General features: G+C 36.7%; 1 protein-coding gene across 1 annotated transcript; it reads right to left on the bottom strand.

The window, feature by feature from the left end:
- Positions 1-1938: 1938 nt before the first annotated feature.
- Positions 1939-23594, bottom strand: gba2 (glucosidase, beta (bile acid) 2). Its single transcript, XM_007233784.4, has 16 exons — positions 22256-23594; positions 17860-17951; positions 17636-17751; positions 16571-16789; positions 15553-15792; positions 10626-10882; positions 10391-10516; positions 9422-9606; positions 8805-8909; positions 7818-7925; positions 7394-7545; positions 7165-7271; positions 6713-6855; positions 5036-5151; positions 2912-3103; positions 1939-2652 (listed from the first exon to the last, which is right to left on the bottom strand). Exons 1-16 carry the CDS (start codon positions 22444-22446, stop codon positions 2392-2394), a joined length of 2610 nt encoding a protein of 869 aa, XP_007233846.1. The 5' UTR covers positions 22447-23594; the 3' UTR covers positions 1939-2391.
- Between the last annotated feature and the right edge of the window lie 856 nt (positions 23595-24450).

Below are 24450 nucleotides of genomic sequence, written 5' to 3'. Positions count from 1 at the left end.
AATATTGTGGCATCTGTTATACTATATAAAATATTGTGGTATCTGTTATACTATATAAAATATAGTGGTACACTTGTTATACTATATAAAATATAGTGGTAAACCTGTTATACTATATAAAATATTGTGATATAACTTTAATACTGTATAAAATATTGTGGTATACCTTTAATAGTATATAAAATATTCTGGTATCTACAATATTGTGGTATACATTTTATACTATGTAAAATATTTTGGTAAACCTGTTATAATATATAGAACACTGTGGTATACATATTATACTATGTAACAATTTGTGATAAGCCTTTTATAGTACATAAAATGTATTTTTTTTCACATAATTTAGAGATTAACAGTAAATTAAGATTAGTGTATAGAAAAACGTGTTTAAATGCCTCTAAATTTCAGTAGATTTTAGGTACATTTAAAATCTAAGCTGCTGTTCTTTGATAGCACACCGGGATTTGAACTCGCGACCTTTGTATCTGCCCCGATCTTCCCTTTAGCTCAGAAAATGACAATAATAATATAAAAAGAAACATATTCAACGAAATAAACACTGCAGTTCTTTAAAAGAGGCAGAACCATTTCATTTTTCAGTTTTTGCTCGATGGTTAACTTTTCTTTTTCTCGCTTTCTTTCCTTTTCCCTTCTTCCCCCTTCTTCCCTCCATTTTTTCTTCTTCCCACGGCAAAGCAGACTATTGTTCCCCAGCTTTGGCGCAATCGGTTAGCGCGTTCGGCTGTTAACCGAAAGGTTGGTGGTTCGAGCCCACCCAGGGACGGATTGCCTTTTTTCTGTTATTCCACAAAGATAAAGTGTCACAGTTAAACTATACATTGCTCAGACTAAGCCTTCTGTTCTGTAAATTACACAAGTTGAGTTTGAAATCATATGGGATTCTAGGGACACACAGATAGGTATCAGATTTAAATATAATGCACATGCTTGAAACTGACACTGTACAACATGTTCATTTAACACAAAAGCAACAGAATGTGTGGAAAACTGGGTTGCTCTACCGAACACATGCATTTCATTAAATTTGTTGCATTTGTAATCCTGTAATTGTTTAATGCCAATTCTGGTAGAACTCTGGTTTCTAAATTCAGCATTGGCGTTGGTTCCAATTCCAACATTGGTGCATTCTGATTAATAATAGCACCTTTATTTTATGGTTACGGTTTGGTCACATTTAAATTTTTATGCAGAATTTAGACTTTAATCCTTAGGGCATACCTACAGACACTTAACACATCATCTCTTTTCTAGTGTTAATTATTCTTTTAATAACAGAAAAAAGAAATGGGCAAGTATATGAATGAGGGAAGTTGTGTGTTATACACAGTATACTGTACCAGCAATATTATTAAAATTAATTTTATGAAAACAGCAATATTCTGCTAGTGAAAGCAGTCTATTCTTTACTGTTAAACTTTAATGTATTTTTAAAGTAGTTTTTTTGTATAATTGTTTGTTTATATTGATGCACAAAAATGTTTGCATGTATTATCTTGGTAGGTTGTTTTTGATACGTTTTAATTTTTGTAGCATTATTTTGTTGCATTAATATTATTTTATACACAATCAGACTTACTTAGGTTAGTTACAGTTTATAAAATAGACAAAAAGTTTACCGATTTTTTGTATCTGCTGAATGTTTAAAACTTAAAATAATCAAATATTTTTCCATGTTTTTTTTTATATTTCTTTAAGAATATAAGAATGATTATTGCAAATATAACCTGAAATATGGTGATATTATTTTTAGGCCATATCACCCATCATCAGGAAATTTGTCACTCAAATAAACTAAATTCAGGAATGTTAATTAGAAAAACAGCAAGAACTGTAGTGAGATTATGCCACCTAATGGATTTACAGCAACAGGACACTGGGTATAGGAAGCATTCACAATCATGCCATTCTTAGTCATTTCAGTTGTACAATTCATTTATTTAAATCTATATATTTATGATACATATACAGTACTGAATTGTCAAAGCCTTGGATAGGTTCTATGTTACACAGGAAAATAAAAAAAAAACAGAATAAAGTTATTTTAAGGTCACTAACCATTAAATCTCATTCAAAAAGTCTTACAATATAGCTAAAAAAACCTGCATGCACTTACTGTAGTTTCAGTGCATTACCAAATCCTTGCTCAGTTTACCTACTGTCTCAGGAGAACACTCTGCGTATTGATTATTTTTTTTGTCTTCCAGTGTTTCTGGTATTGCAAATAGAAGCACCCACCTTCACAAAACCACACACAAAAGTGCTACATTGGTAGACGCATGCATGTTCAGAGTAAACATCAGTTGTGATTTATATTTCAATTTGTGTAAAAGGTAGGAAGTGTTTGGGAAGAAAAACACAAATTAAAAACTAATGGCAGTTCTTTTTAATAAGTTCATTGTCTGATTCTGTCGCCAAGGATGTTTGAGGTGCGTCTGTGTCTTTGGCCAGTTTTGGCCGATTGTCCAGGGCCAGCTGCATGGCCCAGATGCTAAGAGGTCTCATGTAGGCCAGAGAGCGATAGATTCCTTTTTCACAGTAAGCCTCAGGAGTCTGAAAAGCCATTCCGGCCCGTTCCCACACTGTCCGGTAACAGCCTTCAGCAGTGTGCAGGCCCTCCTCCAGCATGCCCTGAAAGACAGAACATTTTAAATATATGAAAAACATTAAAAGTTATTTAATTATTTAGTCAAGAACATTTTTTACTTATCTGAACTGCTTTATGTGTAAACAGACTATTTTATTCAAGTACGGCAGCACATGAGCTGTTTAACTGTAGGAAAACTGCTGCAAAAAAATATTATCCAGGGATGTGCATTCATGCTCATTGTGAAATACTAATAGATAGTCATATGTGGATTAACATTTGCCCTAATCAAACTGTACTCACCTCATGAATCATAGTAGCTGCCAATCCATAGACTACACCAACCCAGACTTCATCTGATTGAACACTAGAGTGATCAGGCACACCTTCTGGCCTCATTCCATTTACAGCTCCCAACTGCCCCTTACCAAAGCTCATCACGTTCAGATCAAACACAGACTTAAGAGCACTGCGGATCTTCTCCTTAGGAAAAGCCTGAGGAAAGATATCAGAATGCAGTAGTAAGAACACATTTGACCAATTAGGCTTAAACATGATATTGGGGCAACTAATACATCTTGCCTTTATGCATGTATTCCAATACAACACCTATATACTACTATATATTACTATAAAAAAGCAATGCACGGGATGGAGGCACAATATTGGACCTATATCAGTATCTGCCAATAAGTACTTTTTTTTTATTTATTTTTTGTTTGTTTGTTTGTTTTTTTAGAAACAACAGCATCGGCCAATTGGCCCAAAATTTCATATTGGCTGACATGTTTAGTGTATGCCTGAAAAGGACCAAGCAACATTGGCCATGCTTCTACAATTGTCAACACTGACCAAACTACCAGATTTTTTCCATTTCTTAATTGATTTTTTTTTTGGTTATTTTTATTTGTTTTAAAGTTACACCTGGACGTCTTGTCTCTTGTAAGGTATAAATGCGTATATCGGAACAGCCTAGAATTCCTACATCAGTGTATCCCTAGTTCTCAGTCAGTAGAACTGCACAAGTCTCTCAGGTCTAAGTTACCCGAATGGACACAGCAGGTGAAATATTCCAAATACAATTATATACATTTTTTTTAATGTCAATGTCAATTTTATTTCTAAAGCACATTTCAAACAACAGATGTTTACCAAAGTGCTGTACAGAGAAATAGGCAAAGTATAATATGACAAGATAAAATAGAGCAAATTAAAACCCTCAACTATCAACAATAAATTACAATTCACCTACAATTAAAAGCCATCGAATAAAAATGAGATTTTAGACGGGATTTAAAAACCGACAGTGAAGGGGCTCACCTAACAGACAGTGGCAACTCATTCCATAATTTAGGGGCTAAGACTCCAGTATGCTTTAGCCTAGATTTAGGGACCACCAGAAGGAGCTGATCAGCAGATCTGAGTGATCTTGATGGAACATATGGCTGCAAGAGCTCAGAGAGATAAGCTGGAGCTGAACCATTTACTGACTTATAAACAAGAAGCAAAATCTTGAAATCAAATCCTAAATCGGACTGGCAACCAACGAAGGGAAGCCAAGATAGGTGAAATGTGTTCTCGTTTACATGTTCTAGTTAAAAGACGGGCAGCAGCATTTTGAACCAACTGTAGCCGTGAGATTAAGGCCTGACCAGCACCTGCATAGAGCCCGTTACAATAATCAAGTCTAGATGAGATAAAGGCATGTATAACCCTCTCAAAATCATTAAAGCACAAGAATGGCTTGACTGAAAGAAACTGGATTTAACAACAGAGTTTATCTGCCTATCTAACTTAAAATCACAGTCCATTATTACGCCAATATTTTTAGCATAAGGTCTTACGTAGGTGTCTAGAGAGCACAAGTCTTTATAGGGGGGCTCAGTGACACTGCTTGGTCCAAAGATCAGCACTTCAGTCTTACTTTCATTAAAATGTAGAAAGTTCAGGGCCATCCAAGCTTTGATGTCCTCGAGACAATCTAGCAACAATTTTAAGGAGCTTGTATCTCTTCCTGTTAGAGGCAGATAAATTTGGGTATCATCAGCATACATGTGAAAGGAGATGCCATATTTCCTCAGAATGGACCCCAAGGGAAGCATATACAAAGAAAATAAAACTGGTCCAAGAATGGAACCCTGCGGAACCCCACATGTGAGAGGTGCTGACGAGCATACAAGATCCCCAAGCCAAATAAGATCCAAACCATTCCAAAGCAGTGCCCCGTATACCAACACATTGCTCCAGCCGAGACATAAGAATACTACAACCTATACTATGACCTGTATACTCAGCCACATCCTCCGGTGGACATGTTAATCTCCCCTGATATTTACAAGGGGTGTTACCCTAAGCAAATCTGTTTGATAATTCTATTGTAGAGCTGCAATGAAGAAGAGAAATAGTATAAAGACTACCAGAACTAACCTGGAACTCATCGTTTCCCAGTCCAGATGCTCTCAGGAACCAGTGACCTGCACACTGGTCAGACATGACGCTGTTTGACAGGCTTTGCCCACTGCTATCGTAGTTATAGTACTTACCTGAGAACAAGAGACAGCATTACACAAGGGAAGTATTTCAGTGAATAGTAGGCTTGAGTAATCTGACAATGAACAATAATATTTTTGTTGCTTTCTTATATGCACAATTTAAACCTCTGAGAAAGAATCATAGATCCAGCCCATTAATTTACTGATTCTTTTATAGTGCCAGTACATTGTACCAGATATCTCTGCTATATTCTAGCAAAAACACAAAAAAAATCACATTGTTATGTCCTAGGCCCATAACACATCACATATTCATGTAGTCGTACTGTAGCAACATTGGTTTGTGATGTAGACTACTGCTAAACTTGTCTATATTCATGGCGAAATCTGGATAATCAGTAGACACATATAAAAACATTATGTAATCTAAATGGTCAACAATGTTAATTGTGTACTGGTGGGACGTTATTATTGCAGTTAGGTGGGAGTGTCTCAAATCAGGAGTTTTGTAACTGGTGTAATAAAGGAACTTCAAGTACTTTGCTGGCAGAAGAAACAGCCTCAAGTGGCCTATACAGCATTCTGTGAACACCAGGGGCATCGCCTGGCCTGGCTTCTGGGGCTTTAGCACCGAATAATTTTCCAGTAGCCCCGAATTGTTTCACTCAGCTCAGCTGTATTATTAATCAGGAGACAGGCCAGTTGCCACTGTGTGAATGGAAAATCTCTTAACGCAAATCACAGAACCAGTTCAAAGGTAAAGTTGCGCCTTTCAGGAGAACAGCCGATCAGCTTGCTGGTTTTGCGGAGCTGGGGAGGATTTTTAAGGGGTTTCTGCAGCGGGTTGCAGCGCTGATGTTAAAACATATATGGATAAACAGCGATTTTTCTAAAAGAACTGTGATGAGGTTGTTTTTGATAGCTGGTTAAAAAGTCTCGCTCTGAATCAAAACACACAGATGAAACACACTGTGAGCTTAATAAATTACAGCCTGTGACAGTCAGTTAGCTTAACTTTAGAATTAGCTAGCTTAGATAGATAGTCAAGGTTTGAGAAAAAAAAACTATACATGTTTAACTTGTCCTGATGTACCTGATCAGCCAATAACTATTCCATTCTCAAATATATATAATATTGAACACTAATATGACCATTAAGAAATCTGTAGATCAGTCAGCCAACTTATGGCCCACCACATTGTCCAGGTACCAGGCAGAATTATACAGTATACTGTGTGTTTAACTTGATTTTACTAGTTACTAACCATGCTACAATATTTATGCAATGCAAGTTTATTTGTACAGCATCTTTCATACAGAAAACCAAATGTAACCAAGAGAAAAAGAGCAAAGGGGTATTTCTAATAGACAGTCCACACATCCAGTTCCTCATGAAAGAAAGGGTAAATTAACACAAATACTGTTTACTGTGCTTAATGTGAACATGTGTGGATCTGATCAAGACAATTCAACACACTTGCTGTGTAGAAATGGAGAGAAAGCAACACTAAACAACTTGAAATGTAGAAATATTGTATTGTTGACATTATGAATGTTGGACACAATTAACTGTTTATTTTAACCTGTTGGACATAATTGAACCTCTACTCACCGTTCCATAGTAGCTTATCAAAGGCTGCACTTCCCCGCTCCAAGATACTGTGGTAGCGTTCATACACAGAATCATTCTTCAGAATCTGTGCCATTTTGCACATTACACACACTGATGCTATCCACAGGCCCCCGCAGTAGGCACTAGCAGACACATAGCAGTGAAATAGTTAGTCACAAATTGTGTATGATGGATATTTGTTTTTGTATTATTTGTACGTAATTTATTGCTTTTATTTTAGGTTGCCATAGTAAGAGCTGGCCAGGGACTACAGATGAAAATTAGCCTTTACAGGTAACTCTGGCTTATTTACAGTTGTTTCCTGTTGATTAATGAGCATTGTCCCTGTTAACTAAATAAATAAAATTTAAAAAATAATAAATTTACATGGTTCAAATCAGTACACTCATCTACAGTGCTGTATCAAATATATATTTACGCATATATCTAACCTGGGTCCTGTCACAGGCCATCCATCGTAAGTCTGGTCAGCATAGCCAGAGTTCTCAATCAGTCCATCTCCGTCCTTATCAAACTTCATTTCAGTCTCCATAACTGCCTAAGAATACCAGATAATTGTGGATTATAATACTGATAACTAATTGATAATTAAACAACTTCGTCATTATATACTGTTCAGTTCAAACAAACCTCTTTATGGCATTTCACCATAAAGCTTACCTGGCAGATGGGCCACATATCTTGCAGATACTGTGAATCTTGAGTTAGGTGGTAGTCTCGGTAAACCTGTAGAACAAACTTCAAATTCAGGTCTTTCCAGTCAGCTGTGTCATGAATCAGGTAAGCATTGACCCGCAGCCAGGGCTCATCATCTGAAAAATTACAAAAAAAAAATTACAAACAGGAATGTGGTATAAAGTACAAACATTATACATTTAAAGGCAGTCAAGGCTTTATATGCAAGAGCCTTTCTACAAAACTGTCATTTTGAGTCTTGGCACATTTTGTGTGTACAGCATACATCTTGCATAGACAATGCATCACACATATCATCAAATGTGCGGATAACACCACCTAATGTAAAGATTGTGGGAAGATTCTAGTAAATCTAGAAGGTCAAGTGTATACTGTAGTTTTTACTGACCTGGATCTCCAATGTCATGAGGTACTACATTCCGGGTCTTGACTGCTGTGCATTGGCCAGTCATTAGGTTCGTTCTTGGCGTGGGGTCTTGCTGTACCACACTACCAGCTACAAATGAAATGGAAAAAAACGTTAGGCTACAAGATATCTTCTATTAAAAATGTCTGTTAAAACACAAATCTTTGGGAAATTAAGAAAATGTCACAATTCATGTTTTAAGCACAAATAAGCACTTTCATGATTATTTTATTTGTGCAGTATTTTAAAATATTAATTAGAATATATAGAAGTGTGTTCTGTGTAATAGATTTAAATTATACGTAAACATAATTTGGTTTATCTTGTAGGATGACCTAAATTTGTATGGTAAAATTACATAGTCCAGGGAATGTTGTTTTTTTTTTTTTTTTTAGCCTCAACTTTAAAAGGCACTGTCACAGCATGGCCCGGGATGTTTGGAACAGCTTTTGGTTAAAAAGATAAGTGTAATCAGATTAAAAAGCAGACCTTCTGTGATGTATTAGTCATTGTGGCACTATTAAACTATTCTGTTTTATGTTTTACTGGTAAAAACAATTTTTTTGTTTTACACAGTACCTGAGCAATTTATTTAAAACTATTTACCAGGATATTTAAGCCTGTAACGATAACAATTTCATTATATTAGATTAGTAGACAAAGAGAAAATTAAGGATAACTAAGAGGGCAGTAATTATAGATATCTTTCAAACTACTTTGAAGATCAAATGTTGGTCCCGAAGGTCTTCTTGGGCTTGTGAATTTAAATCACTAGCAAACATATTTTAACAAAATAAAGTATTGATTAGCCAAACAGTGTACTAAATGATGACTCAAATCTACTTTTCTAATAATACTAGGATAGGCCCAGAACTGATAAATTGAACACAAATACATGTGTAAACTGTATGTATATGGCTAATATCCTATTTTATTTTTACAAACTTAGATAGTATACCAGACACTTACCTAAGTCATACTGCAGACTCAAAGCCAGTTTGGGCCAGAGCATGATGAGTGCAAAAGAGGCATAGAAGTGTACATCGTATGTGTTATACATTCTGTACTCCTGACCTGGGAACAGAGGAAAGGCATCTTAACACAGTAATGTGTTTTTATTAGAAAAGAAAGGACTAGCACTGTAGCTAGCCTCTATTTCCAACAAAATACATCAATATTATATTCACAGTAGCAAAACAAGCATGTATATAATATGTACAAGAAAAAGATGATAATAATTAGTTTAACTATAAACAGGTAGAACTACTCAGACCTGATTCAGTATTGCTTTTTTCAATTGCCTTTTCTAAAACCATCCTTTTCTATTGCATGAACTATCTATTGCACGATTGGAATATCCCCAATAAGCTACAAGGCAATAGCAAGTAAAACGCAGCACATTGAAAACTGAAACATTAAGTCACTGTTGATGCCTACTTGTTGCACACATTTCTGTGTCAAACTAAGTGTGTGTGGTTTATGAAACACAAAAAGCTACTCATTGCTGGCATTCTTGATACGAAAAAAAATTATTTTAAGGAGATTAAAAAAAAAAAAACCTGTACCTACAAAAAACATTAGCTCACCCTCTAAATAAGCAAAGCGGCCATACTCCTTCACGATAGGAGGCTGGGCTGGAAGACCTCCTTCCTCTGAGCGAAGCCCCCCACTGATATCACAGTCTTCAGGAATCTCCACCCACACAGTCCCACCATCCGCGACAAAGTACAGTTCGTTAAATATAGCTGATTTGTACCAGGAAGGAAGAGAACTAAAGCACAGACACACAAACAGAACAGAGCAAATTTCAGGAATAGAGATGTGCACTGTATATGTACTTTAAGTTAGCAGACTTCTATGACTACATTTAACATTTACAGGACAGAAATTATTTAAATCTGATATTTTAAGATATATACTGTGTTCATGTGAAATGAATATGAAAGGTCTGGTCGGAAACTGTGTGTTTTTGCCTGTATGAATAAACTGACTGCTGTCATCATCAGCCAGGACCAGATTTGTGCCAAATTCTAACTTCCTGACAGTATCCGACTACCCTTCGCTTGCATGCACACCATGCAGCAGTCTAGGTACAACATATTACTGTCCTGATTCCTGTTGTTTCAGTTTATGAATAATTAATGATATTAAGTTTTTCTGCACAACAATCAACAGAACATCGCTTAAGGGAGCTGCGTTCTGGCAGGGAGTCAGAATCTGGCACAACACCAATGCAGGGACAGACTTGTTGACATTACAGATCAGTTAAGATGCACAAATTGGAATTGTTCCATAGCAGAGTCACGGCAGTGCTGAAAATGATCTACAACAAAAATAATAGTTGCTACATGGGATCTTGACTATTGAAGAACAGGGTAAAAGGAGGCTAATAAAGTATGCAAAGAAGCAGATACAGGACTGCAGTCTGTAATTCTAAAACAACATAGTGTTCCCTTATGTTTAGCAGAGATGGAAAAATAAAAAGCGGGTGCAAAAACAATACATGTTATTGTTATGCTTGATTTCTGTACGTTTAAAGTGCAAGACATTTTTACCTGTCTTCCAAAACGGGTCTCTGCCATTCCTCAATGCTTTTCTCCCAGTCTTTGTAGTGTGTGAGTGCATAGTGAGAAAGTGTTGGGCCTGCATCCCCATTGGTGCCATAGTAACGGGTGTACCGCCTAAAAAGAAGAAGGAGGAAAAAAATACTGGCACTCTGTTTCTCATTTAGGAAAAAATATGAATCATTATTTGATTATATAAAATAGTCTAGTCCTCTAAACCGTTTACCTGATGTGTTCCTTCTCTCTTGAGCCAAAAGTCATTTTTGGCATGTCCCAGGCCAGACTGAACTCTATACTATTGTGTCCATGAGCAGGCACAGGGCAACCCACAGCAAGTGCTGCTGCCACCCTTTCTCCTTTCTGTGTGGGGGGGCTGGAACCCGCTGGCGAGTCCAATCGCCCATCATTAATGAGGTCACTCCATAGAGCACTGCAGGTGCCTTCTGGACTAAAGGCAGTCTGATGGCTGATCTCTCTGTCAGACTAATAAACAAACACACACACACACACACACCACATTGTTGTAGAAATGAAAATGAAAGGTGGGTCAACACCCACCTCTCGTCCGGGGTACAACTCCCCTGCGTGTTCGTTTGATAGAGAGAGTCAGACAGGTGGAGTGAAGTTGAAAGCAAACCAAGTATTTATTACAAAGTACTGGATCCAGGAGAACATACAAAACCAATTATTAGCTGTCTCAGTATAAGTTCTGACCCCCCTCTAATCTGACTCCATGTTTATACCCCAAATGACGTGAAACCGGCTGATGAGGCGTTGCTAAAATCATCTCATGTTAGCGTGCGTAATTTCACGTGTTAGTACTCAAGTTTCACAGGTCTGACCGGACCACTAGTGTTTGGCCTTGACTGTATCCAGCCGGACAGTGTGGTATTGTTTCAGGAATTGACTGGGTCCAGTCAGACAGTGTGATATTGTTTCAGTAATTAGACAGTGCCGCCCTCCCTATGTGCGCGTGTCCTCCCGCTTTGGTAGGTGAAGAACTTTGCACGCACAGAGAGAAAGGCCGCACTGTTCGTCTCGAAGCCTCCTTTGTATCAATTCAGTTCGTACAGAGTGCCCTAGCTGATGATTGATGGCCGTTAGTCAGAAACATGCAGTGAACGAAATGCTTCAAGCATAAGCTACACACGTCACACAATGGATTCCATATATTATATGTTAATGTGTTAGTAGCGCATGGTTAGTCCGCCATATAATAGGTCCTATGTGTTAGTAAACGCCTTATGTATCATGTGGGTTAATTTGTCATAATAAGGTCGGTGTTAGTCACATGCCTGATCAAACAGTGTTTTACTATATATGTAAAGAATATACTGTGATTATTAGTTAATCTTCTATATAAATGCGTGTAAAATACACTGTGAGTAATAAAAATAATCAAATACAATGTGAGTATTGGCTATGCATATAGAATACAAGGTTTCACACAATGATTATGTAATTATAGATACTAAGATAAGTAATCATAATTGAAAGATATTTGCCGATACACTCAAGGTAAAATAAACAGTTACTCTTCAACATACACACACACACATACAGCATTAATGCACAGAGCATGCAAAGTGTTATTATTTTGTACATTACAAAATTAACAGAACAATTAACATGTAACTGTTTAAAGCCATGTCATTTACAGTGAAATAATGTAAAATGTGTAATGCTATATAAACTTGCGGAGCTAAAAATGTTTACAATAACTGATAGGAACCAGATGTTCAAAGCATTTTTGCACTGTGGTAATGCCTTCTATGACATATTCCTGGTACACATGTGAGTGACACCGTGGATTGAAGAATATTAAATGCCCACACAGCTTCAGCAATGGAATGTCCCATCCATCTAACACGAAGTTCCAGAACTTCCATAATTCCCGTGGCCTTGCCATGAGCATGCTGGCCACTGTTCATTTTCACTCACAAGATAACACCTCACAATCTACACAGACGTGGGAACACCCAAGCCATCCCATTAGGTTACAATTCATAATTAATTTACATACTGCTGTCCCATGTCAGTGTATTTGCGATGTAGATGATTTTTATTACGAATGCTGTAAAAAAAAAAAAAAAACATTTTCTTGATTTCTGTACAATTATTGATTTATTTTACATTTCAATTATTGAGGGATGCAGAAAGAACTAGGAACTAGACTAAATATTTAAGCTAGTATTTTGCATTAATTAAAGTATAGACATTACGTGTATAATGACATATACCAAAGAAAAACTATGTGCAAAATAATTGAGCTTTAGAAAATGTTCCTTATGTGACCACAGTATTACTGTATAGACAAATGTATTGGGACACCTGCTCATTCTTTAAATCAAAGGGTATAAAAAAAATAACAGTCTGCACTTTTCAGGGAACTTCTACTTGTGCATGGGGATTTATAAACCTCTAGCCCATTCCTGGCATAAGGGAAGATGCCAATAGGTTAATATCTATAGGTTAATAGGTTAATCTATCTTATCTGCTCCAGTCCTATGGACAGTACCTCTCTGCAGGCACTAGTCAAGCTGTGTGTTTACTTGTGCATCTGTCAGCAATGGGTGCACCTTGTTTTAGCTAACTGCATACATTAGAAGCGGTCTCCAAAAACATATGGACATATAGCATGTGTAGCCCACTGGACATGGCATCCATATTTGTTTGTTAAACATCTTATGTTTAACATAAATACAACATGCACAACCACAAGTTCCACCCAGAAACTGGTTCATGACTCTTGGAGCTATTGTTGTTGGTGTGTACGGCCACGAGCGCAACAAGAACATTGAGAAATACGCTTTAAACAATGTGTCAAGATTTTGCAGTTTATATGACCGTGCTTAAAGTGTGTGCCTGTGTAAGTGGCTACTAGGCTACTCCTTGCTACTAAAATCATATACAAAATATCCACATTTGTCGGCAACAAGTGACCTCAGTTCAACTTCTTAACAGATCTACAGTATTGAGGTGATCTTAAACACTAGAGAGAGTTTCATGCTCTATAGCTTACATCAGCAAACATCCCATCACTACACTGATGTGTTCATACTGAAGATCAGAGCTGAATGGATCTGCATACTGAGGGTGGGCGATATGGCTCTAAAATAATATCACTTTTTTTGTAACAGAAATCAATAATCCAGAATGTCATGATACCAGTAATGCACCCCAAATATCTCCATATATTGGACAGATATAATCTCTATAGTATATATAGATATAGTCTCTAGTAGATATATAATAGGAAATGGGAACAGTGTGATTTTTTCTTTTGCCAAAAACAGCACAATAAGTAGCACCCTAATGTGATAATTAGGGGTGGGTGATATTTCAGTGTATAATATCGTTCACGATATTCAAAATTTTAGGCGATATTATTGCGTACGATACGATATGGCACACCCCTACTGCATACACACAGATAAATAATGGTTCACATTTTACCATTTCATAAAAAGAATGGTATAAAGTAAATACAGAATCCCGGCATGAACATCTGAAACACCTATGTATAAAATCAGAATAAAAATGAATAAGTTATATTTGTTTTTTTTTCTGTAACTGGAACAATTTATAGAACCATGAGGTTCAAACCAGGTAACTTAACCGTACCTTTTGTGTCCCTTTACAACCCTATTCTGGAACTTAGGAATTTCCTACTATTCAGACACTCAGACAGCAGTAGTGAGGTCAGGCATTGATTTTGGGAGATAAGGCCCAGCTTACAGCACACATTGCATCCCAAAGAATTTTAATGGAAATGAGATTTGGCCAGATAACAGTTATTTATAATTTCACACATCTTTCTTATAAATTTTTATATTTCTTTATGGATCTTGCATTGTTCATAAAGGCACTGTCTTGTTGTAAAGTAACAGCAGTTACAAAACTAAACCAGGACATTTCTCTAACATTATTATAATAGCGGTATTCTGTCTTGAAAGCTGTATTTGTATAAAGGTTAATGGGTATTTTTTTGTATAATCATTTACGTTTATATTCATGCACTAATTTAGGGGTGAGCAATACAGACCTAAAATAATATGACGAAATGAAAATAAAAACACCTTTAATTTAGTATTAATTTAACAGTTTTATACATTTAGTAGAAACAAAAAATAGAAATGTATAATATTATTAGAACTATATTGGGTTTTGCTCATATTGCAAACTGATGCTGATATATATATATTGCATGCCGGAAAAGGACAAAGCAACGCTGGCCACACTACTACAATTGGCAGACACTGGCTGCATTACTTTAAAATCCAATTATTTTAACTAAATTTTATTTATTTTTATTAGTTTTAATAGATCCACTGTTTTATTTAAGCTGTTAAAAAGTCTATATAAGGATGGGTTAGCTTAAAAAAAAAAAAAGTAAAATAATAACTCAGGAAAAACATTTCATTTTTTTATTTGCATACAGTTGGTATAGGAGGAAATAGCAAAACAAATGCAAAATAGACTGCTTTTAAGAATATTGCTATTATCATAATATGGAGTTTTTTATTGTGTCAAAAACTGGTGATCTCGCATATAATACATACTATATTTAATTATACTTTAATATTTTAATAATCAAACTCTTGGTAAGCTACTGTTGCAAAATATACAAATGTTTACATGTCTTTATATTTTTACTGAATGATTAAACTGTCACAGTACACATTAACATTTTGTTGCAGTTGAATATTTTCGCAATTTTTTAATTTTTTTTATTGATATCACAAAAATATCCTAAAACATCAGGATATTATTTTAGAGCCATATCGCCCAACCTTGGTCTCTTCACCCTCTTCACTGTGACACATTACACTGTCAATGTTTTACTAGAAAGACTGCATGCACATTTATTTTTAACTATGGGTGAGGCTAAAACAGCCAGTAACTAATTACAAGGTGTGTCAACATACTTTATTCATTTTGTCATGGAGTGCATCTGTACAGGTTGTTGTCACATACCCTTTCAGTCTGTCCACTTTTTATTTCTCCACATGACCCATTAAGTGTGCACAGTCTGTTACCAGAGGCAACGCTTTTTGCACATCTCTCTCACTCTCAAGGTGGGACAGTAATTTTACGGCAGAGCATGCATTATTGTTTTCCCCTGACTTGTCTCACTAATGAAGGTGTGTTACCTGTTTTCTTGCTGCCATACACAGGGTGTACGGGTTCACAGTTGTACAGTGGTGGAGCAAAACCCCAGAGACAGTCTCGCTCTCCTTTTCCAAGTGGAATGGTTCGTTCCAGTGACCCCCGCTCTTATCGTCCTTTTGGCCTGAACCGTTAACCATGGTGAACATGATGGAGACGTCCAGTGCATAGTCATTCTTGTTCTCTATATCCCACACAAACACAGCTACAGGAAGACTGGAGTCCTGTAAGTAAAAGTGAGAGTTTAGACATAGTAAGGGGCCAGTATTACTACAAAACAGCAGTATTCTTGAAAAAGTCATTAACTATTAGACTGTTTCTTTCCTTAAAGGGCCAACTTAGCCCCAGACATGTCCAATGTTTAATGTCTGAAGTCTGATTTGTTAGTGTGCACTTTGAAACAAGGTTATTGCTGTCAACAAGTAATGGAAGTTAGACAACAGTTAAAAGTTATATAAACCGCCTCTAAAAAAAGCAGTGTAAAGAAAGTCCAACCAAATAATTTTGCAGATGAGTTTTGCCTATAGTTACTGAACAGCATGCCTTAGTATGTAATATGCCTTGTTAATGGGAAGAGGATAAAACCAAAAAAATATTTTAAGCATTAAAAACAGCATCATATTGATAAAATCTGAGAAAAGAAAAGTTTACTTTTAATGCAGTCCAAACAGTAGGACCTGAAGACAGAGTACAACACTGCTCTCTAGCAGTCAGGGTTGAAATACACCACAAAATTAACCAATGTAGGCACCAATTATTGCATGTAAATTACTAACTTAAATCAATACTGTGCTTTAGAGATATCGTATTGCAAAACACATCACGATAACTTGATATATCAATATTTCAACACACCCCAACTAACCACATGGACATTTTGTGCAAATGTAATTTTTGATTAGAGTATTGTTTGCATTATTGTCCTTCAACCTAATAAACCTGAAGCATAACAACATTAACCAAACTTTTGAAAACTCAAGAGCACAATAAAGGCCCAGTCACCTTGTAGTCATGAGGAATGACAGGTGACACCTGCCTGCAGGTTAGCGTGACATTCTGGCCAGGCAGCTGGTAGACGGTCCAGGCCCGAGGGTACAGTGCGTGATAGAATGCATATTCGCCACAGAATCCCCAGTTCCAGCCCTGCAGTGTGTGAGGACGCTCAGTGGACAACACCTGCTGGTAAACTGTCTGACCCCCCTTACGCAGACACACTGTAAACTAAGGAGAAAGAATGAGAGAGAGAAAGAGCATGTTTCAGCAGGAATTGAATGGGAACAAATGAAAAAAATCTGATGGAATTCCAAACTAATCTTTTCTTTAAACTAATCTAAAAATATGTATCTAGATTTTATCATTATATTTACACAAACTGACATTAAGAATGTTTATTTGTGAACCAGCAGCTGCTCCTCAGTATTAAGAAACAATATACACAAGCCTCCAGTGAGAGTTACTGCAGTATTCATAACATCAATAATTCAGCTGGGTAGACCATATACTTGTGGCTAATTTGTTTACTGGTGGTTTAAATAATGTGTTATTCCTTCCTGAATATACACTCATTCTCAAAGAAATAGCTGCACCCAGAAGGAAGTGTCAGATTGCAATGCTATTCAGAAGGAAGATATATGTTACTAGGAAAAATGTATGATTAAAAACGGACTGATATGGGCAGCTCTTTATCATATTTATTCAGCTACACAGTAGCGTATAATGTCCAGTTAGATGCAAGGATCTAGCTGGCAACCTTTCGGTCGCAACACTTTAAATATCAGGCCGTGGCTGTGCATTAGTTTACTGAGTATGAGATTGATTAGTCTAGCTCAGTGGTCAACAGCCCTCTTCCTAAAGATTTACTTCCTGTCAGGTTTTCCCTCATTAGGCTAATTAGACATTCCTTAAGGCAGTATTTAGATGGATCAAGTGGGGTTGATGGGTGGTAATCTATACAATATGGTAACAGTCCAGATATATGTCGATAATAATTGGTGATGAACTTACTATCTGACTGGTCTAACTTGATTATTTGACTGTTGTTTAAATATCTCTGTAAAAGAGTCTTACCTGGTCAGCAATGACTGTTTTGTAGTGGTACATTCCTGGGTTGAGCTGCCAACGACAAAATTCCCCCTTCCATCCTCGTGTGATTGTTCCTCCTCCAATACCACCAAGAGGGGCACCTACAAAACACATGGTAAAAAATAGTAGCTTGTTTCTGATTGAGCAGATGATTGTAATATGCTAAGATGCTTTTCTTTATTTTTTTTGTACATCTGCACAAGGCTTACCATAAATCTGCCTTAAAGGCACGGCCCGAAACATGTCGATGAAGGGCGCTTTCTTTTCCACTTGTGTTTTCTTGTACCACCATTTTAAATACCTGCACACAACAAACAATATTATTGGGTGCTTTGTGGAAACACTTCCAAAAACTTGCTCACTGCGAATTAAGTTCTCTGAATATAGCAGACTGAGGGCAATAGCATTTTCTTTTAAATCAATCAAATGTTTTAGTTTAAATTTTGTTTAAAAGGTATTGTTTGGATCTACTGTCTACCATGTTTTCATCCAATCATGACTTTAATTAATTTTCTCCTTTTCAAAACAAACATTTATAACAATTTAAATATCACCTTCCGCATATCTCCAGTATACAGCATAATGTGCAACATTCAAATCTAAGAAGCCGTTTACACAGTATCAGGATTATATCTGGATAAGGTCAAACAATGTGTTGTAGCAGTATAATGCATCCGTCCCTTCAAAATGCAACATTAAAAACCCCTACTAGTACAGGTGTAACCAGGTCAAGATTCTGTTCCAGAATCTTTATCCTGATTCTTTATTGTAGGGCTGGGCAATGTGCTAAAAATTTTATTTTACAATACTTAAAAAACACCCCCCACTCCCCCCCCCCCCCGTAGATATTTAAAATCTCCTATTCAAATACTCCGTCATACTTAGTACAGTGATTTTTATCCAAAATATCTTGTGCTTCATCTAGTTCATCAGCAATAATCACAACCTTATAATAATATGTGGAGTGAGGCTGTTTTTTTTATATCTAATATAATAAAATATCTAAATATCTAATATCTAATGATAATAAAATGTATCACAGCCTTAATATCTTAAGCACGCAGAACCGCTTCTCACTGTAAATGTCTTCCTCTGTTTGTATATCTTTTAAATGCACACACAGCTGTTTGCCGGACTTTAGCACTCAGCACAAGAGCTGTTGGAAAGAGAGGCCTTTGACAAACAGGAAGAACAGACTGCATAATGGGACTGCTGGGATAAAGCTGGGAATTGTCTAGGTCTGTCAGGGTTATCCCTTTTTAAACAGATCAGTGATCCCCACTCCCTTTCCCAGCAATTCAAAGAGTTCATTATTCAAGTCCAGTGCTTATCCAATGGATTTTACTGTGCACTTAGTTGGAAATGAAAATGGTTTAAAATGATACTTTTTAATATTAAAATATTATTTTAGTGTACATACAGCAGTTATTTATCAGTGACTAATATAAGCAGTTATTTGTTTGGGGTCGTATTAAAGCCTTCATGCAAACTAGGTCAACAGTTCAGTAATCTGTACAAGCAGAGAGGGTCTGTCCAAAATATATTCAATATTTAAAAACTGAAGTTCAAATGCAGATTCCTCGTTATGAGTTACACCAGACAGTTTTCATTTCAACTGTGAATCTACTGGGTTAGGACAGCTAAATCATTAACAAACACCAATAGTATTATCCAACATAATGGTGGATCAGTTATTAACTTTGACAGCTTTAGGGCCCCACCCACACCTACACGTGTGCACAGAACCTATAGCACATATGAAAATAGGCTTAGGGTTGTAGTGTGGGAAAAGCAAATATGTTCTTAAGGTAATTTTGTATAGATTAGTCTTCAAGAACATCAGCCCTGAAAGAAACGCCTTTTTGTAAGAAACAAAACATGTTTCTTATGATATGATGTACGTTAAATTAAATTTAGTTTGTATTTTCTAGATTCTGGAAAACAGCTCTCACATTTTGCAATCAAATGACATGAAATTAGACTTTCATACAATTGAAGTGACAGACATGTGCTCTGCTCTGGTCTTTAGTGGGTTAAGGTCATATCCATTTATTTAGGTGATTCACAAGGAAGAACTCTGACAGTCACAGTCACAGGACTTTAAAAAAAGGGCCTTATGTCATAAATCTATTTAGTGCGTATGTTGCAGTAGCCAGGCTCAGAAATTCCTCTTGAAATACGACTGAGCAGTTTTTATAAAAAAATATATATATATATATATCAAAACCAAATTTTGTTACGCTTGGACAGAGAAAAGGAATACTATAAGTTATATAATATAATTCACATGCAGATAATAATTTGCAGATTATAAACAGATGCTAAACATTTACAGCTTGTCACTGGCTACATCCTACAAACCCAAATTGATCAAATAAACACCTGTTCCGTTCAGAGCAGAGGAATGTGCAGTTGTGTGGTCCTTTGTTCAGAGACTTTATGAAACTGTACTTTGAACAATAAGTCCAATCATCTGAACATTTACGTCACGTAGGTTACACACAAATACCAAATTCTGAGTGCAGAATTCAAGGTTATTAAATGCAGGCTATGAGGTTATGTTATGCAAGATTTGTACTTGATTTCGGTGCATTGGCATTTATATTTGACTGTGTTCAGCAACAAGAACCCACTATACCCTTCAAGCCTACTTAGTCATGGTGAAAATAGGTTCATGTTTATCTGGTACTACTTTTACTTGAATATGTTTGCGTTTGTATACCTGTGATATTAATGGGTGCAGCTTTATTCATTATGTTTTCTGGAATGATGGCATTCAATCTAATACCTTTGGGATGAGTTGCAGAGTTGAGGGTGAGGTGGGAGGTGATCATTCAAGAGTTTGACCTCAAAGAAATCCGCACAGCAATGCTTGAAAATTTAGCAGAAATGCTTTTGAGGACAGTAGAGACAGTTACTCCAACAAATGCAGGAAAGATCTATTTGTAAAACCCTTAAATGAGCGGCTGATTAACCCTTAATCAGTCACCTTTTGTCCAAATTTTGCATTTGATTTATAAATGTATCAATAATGCTTATATTTTGCTCTGAAATCTTAGGTAGCACTCTCTAAATGTAAAAGAGACTAACCTGAGCTTGTGATTAGGAATCGTTTTAGGGAGTATTTTGAGCATCTTATTGATAGGGGATCATCCACCACACCCTGGAAACTTGGAGTGCTTCTTAATACACAATCTATGTTTATACCAGCCAGACTTATTAGATGTTTCTGGATTATGTTTCTGAAACATCTAACTGAACATGGCCCGGACTGAATTCGACACTTGATTCCATCATGTTCCTTAATAAGCACACACACACATAGCAAACTTCAAATATCAGCCCCTGCCTGCCGAAAATAAACAAAAAGATACTTTGAACAACTTTGGCAGTGTTTCCTGGCATATTATACTGAGCAAAAACTCCAGAAACTAAGCAAAAATTCCAGAGAAATAGAACTGCACTGAGTAACCTAAATAAACTGAAGCACAACTTCAGAGGTGCACAAGGACCAGAAATGAGTGTCTGACAATCTTCATCATGTTTTTTTGTTTTGTTTTACCTGCAGTTACCCGTATCTCTGTGGTGACACACCTGAACAACAGAGGGGAAAAATAAGAGATTGTTGTCGAGTGAGGCTGCCCAAAGTTTGGTCCCTAGGGCCAGAGCTGAGCCGTGAGGATTTTAGGTGTGGACTGGCTGAAATTACTCCAACTCAATGTGCCAGCCAATCATTTAATGTACAAAGTCTTCTGTCTTAAATTAATTTAAAACAATACAGTGTATGATAGTCTTGTCATAATGATTACGTTCTCCTCGATTACCTCAATCTTTTTTGTTGACTGTGATATTGTCCATTTTGTTTCCTGGCATGTTTGATAGCATTTTAATGAAGTTCACCAATATTTTAATCAGTCACACAATGATTAATTAATACATCAATAACAGCACCTTGTCTTACATGCAGAGCGGACTGCGGCAGGTAAAGAATTAAATGATACGATCTCCTAAAACATTATTAGTTAGGAACTCATTATTCTTTTTGTAATGTGCTACTATAATGATGGTCTTTAGATGGTCTTAGCCTTCTATGGCAGGTTTTTTATGTTTGTTGAGAAAAAATATTTGAGAATATTTTTGGAGATCTTTGGTAATAATCACTGATTTAGTGATTCATGAGGCAACCGTGTATATGTATAATAAAAATAATAATAGAATAATAAAAGGACAGTGTAATAATAAGGGAAAAACCTTTTGTTGTCTGAGGGCAACAACATGCCATAGTTAAAATAGGTAAAACATTATAAGAATACCATTTATCGTGATTATTTCTGGGACAAAATATCATCCCAAAGAAAGTGGTTAACGTGTCAGGGCTAGTATTATACTGTACTGTAAAAATGTAATTTTTATTTGTTGGTCTTTTATCTATTGATTTTGTTTTAATGTTTTTTCCACCACCAACCTTTTCAGGAAAAAAGCCAGGTCTGTTGCAGACAGACAGACAGTGCAGTGCCACGAACATCTGTCATGCTTTTGTTTATTGTTTCCAAGAATTCCAACCATACATGGAAATAAAAGCTCTGTGTGCTCTGTGCTGCTTACCGAACCCCTAGAGCAACGTGTTTCATGATGTTGGAGACTGACACATCTTTTGCCTGGAATGGTTTTCTTTTCTCCTTGAACTCGTGAGCCAGGCAGATCCTCCAGCCATCCTTTGGCACGCCGAATCCGGTTTCAGTGGACTGGTATCGGTCCATCAGTTCGGCCAGGGAAGTGCTGTCGTTTAAATCCATGATCCAGTTACAGCTTGGCAGAGCTCTTTGCTCTTTGCTCTACTCTGCTGCTGCACTAGTACTGGGCTGAGTGACTGAATGAATGACTTTATCATAAAGCTTGGTTGGGACAGCCTATTGGTTGCCTGCCTGTCTGAGCATGCCTGCGATCTTTCAATGGAGCTTCATACAGGTGCAGCTTCAGCAGCAGCACCTTCCTATTGTAAGATAGATGGAGATGTCTATAGAGTCTAAGAGCTAATAAGCCTTTATTTAGTTAACTAATCAAGGTGTCACCACATAGGACTCATAGGACATGCTATAGCTTATATATACTAGCTATAGTGTGACTTGCATCTCTACCTAGATGCCAACAGAACCAAATCTAGCTAAACTAACCTAACTAAATGTCTAGTAAAGAACAGACACTAATAACAGTAGATTAAAGACACTAAGCTTCATAACAGCCACTCACAGTACAAGGTCCCAAGTTAACCAACCCTGATAGCTAGCTATCAGACCAGTCAAACCGGCCCAGATCCAAGATCCTACCAAGTATCAAACCAGACTAGCTGCGTTCACATCTTCATGACTTCATGACTGAGCTCCACGTTGGCTTTAAGCCATCACAGATTGATTAATCTAGCTGGGTGACTTTCTTACCTAGCTTTCATCCCACCACAGAGCTGATGCACACGAGCCCTATCTGTAAGCTAGACAGGATGCCTTTTAGTGCTCTGATGAATAGTGTGTGAACCACCCCACCGCATTCAGGCAGACCTCCTCTTCATCTCCACAGGGGTTTGTAGCTTCACCCTTCGCTCTGCAGGTTCATTATGGACGCATTATCCCCAAGGAAAGCAGGGTGACTCTCCTGTATTCCCAGCATATTATAGTTATAAACAGCATCGCAGCTAACTACATAACATACAATGGACTCGCACGGCGAAGTCAAACACGGGATAAACCAATGAGCACAGGCAGAAAGAGAGGTGGACCAAGCTAAATCGTGAAAAAATCCACTTTTGTCACATTTATTAAAGATACCACGAGACGTTTTATGCGGCCTATATATGTTTCATTATTTTCCGAATTAAAACAACTCAAGAATAAGCCCATATAAGCATATAATTTGTAAATATTAGCCCAAATATTATTATATTAGCCGTGCTGAGCTCCCCCTTCCCGTTTGGTTTCGACTCCCTCTTACATCACATGTGCCACGGAGCCGTGCCACAGCCGGTTTATAGCGAGCCTGCCCACTTACTATTACCCCCGTTTTTATCAGAAAACGACTGTAACCGCTAGAGGGAGCCCGCGAGTGAGCCTTCTTTGAATAGGAGTGAATGGAGCTAATCGGCTAAAACGCAAATTAAAAATAGTAACTAACTACGTATCTGGGACATTCACTTAATTTTAAAATTAAAAGTAAATACTTTGCTAAAAATGCCAAGAAAACATGCATGCATGTTTCCGTCTGTCTACAGCAAACCATTTTTTTTAGCAGAGATTTTGCTGTGTACTAGAGAACTAGATTTGACTACAAGTACAAGTGCTCTATTGAAAAAGTGACTTCTTTTTAGGCATCACACTTAAGTGTAAGAACTAAAGTGTATAAAACTGATGACAGTGCAGAGTGTCTACTTTTCTGGCTTTAGTAATAATGTGGGTTTGGAATGATTCCTAACATTTTTATAGTTGCGCATAACAAATATACAAAAGTATAAGAGTATAAAACTCATCACAAATATGTAGCAAAGTGGAAAACATACTAGTCCAGTAGATACAGGTACAGCATATTTTAGTACTTAAGTACAGTACTGTAGTAGTCCTACTTTGTTACTACTATATGTTACATCTCTGGTGTTGATGGTGAGCTGATGCTGGATATACCAGAGCCAGAGAACCTGGTTATCTGGAGTTTAAAAGCTTTAAAATTATGTCTGCAGTGCTAAATTTTTTGATATGGTTCTGTGTTGATGAAATGTTTACAATTTACAGTATAAAAGTAATCAAAAATGTATA

The sequence above is a fragment of the Astyanax mexicanus genome, chromosome 8, assembly GCF_023375975.1.
Source record: "Astyanax mexicanus isolate ESR-SI-001 chromosome 8, AstMex3_surface, whole genome shotgun sequence".
In the NCBI taxonomy this organism is placed as follows: Eukaryota; Metazoa; Chordata; class Actinopteri; order Characiformes; family Acestrorhamphidae; genus Astyanax; species Astyanax mexicanus.
This window is presented reverse-complemented; position numbering and strand designations above follow the sequence as displayed.

Coding starts and splice junctions, on each gene's coding strand:
- gba2 (XM_007233784.4), bottom strand. CDS start 22,446: ATGGATTTAAACGACAGCACTTCCCTGGCCGAACTGATGGACCGATAC. Junction 7,546..7,817: donor TCATGACATTGGAGATCCAG/GTCAGTAAAAAC, acceptor GTAATTTTTCAG/ATGATGAGCCCTGGCTGCGG. Junction 3,104..5,035: donor TGGGAAACGATGAGTTCCAG/GTTAGTTCTGGT, acceptor ATCTTTCCTCAG/GCTTTTCCTAAGGAGAAGAT.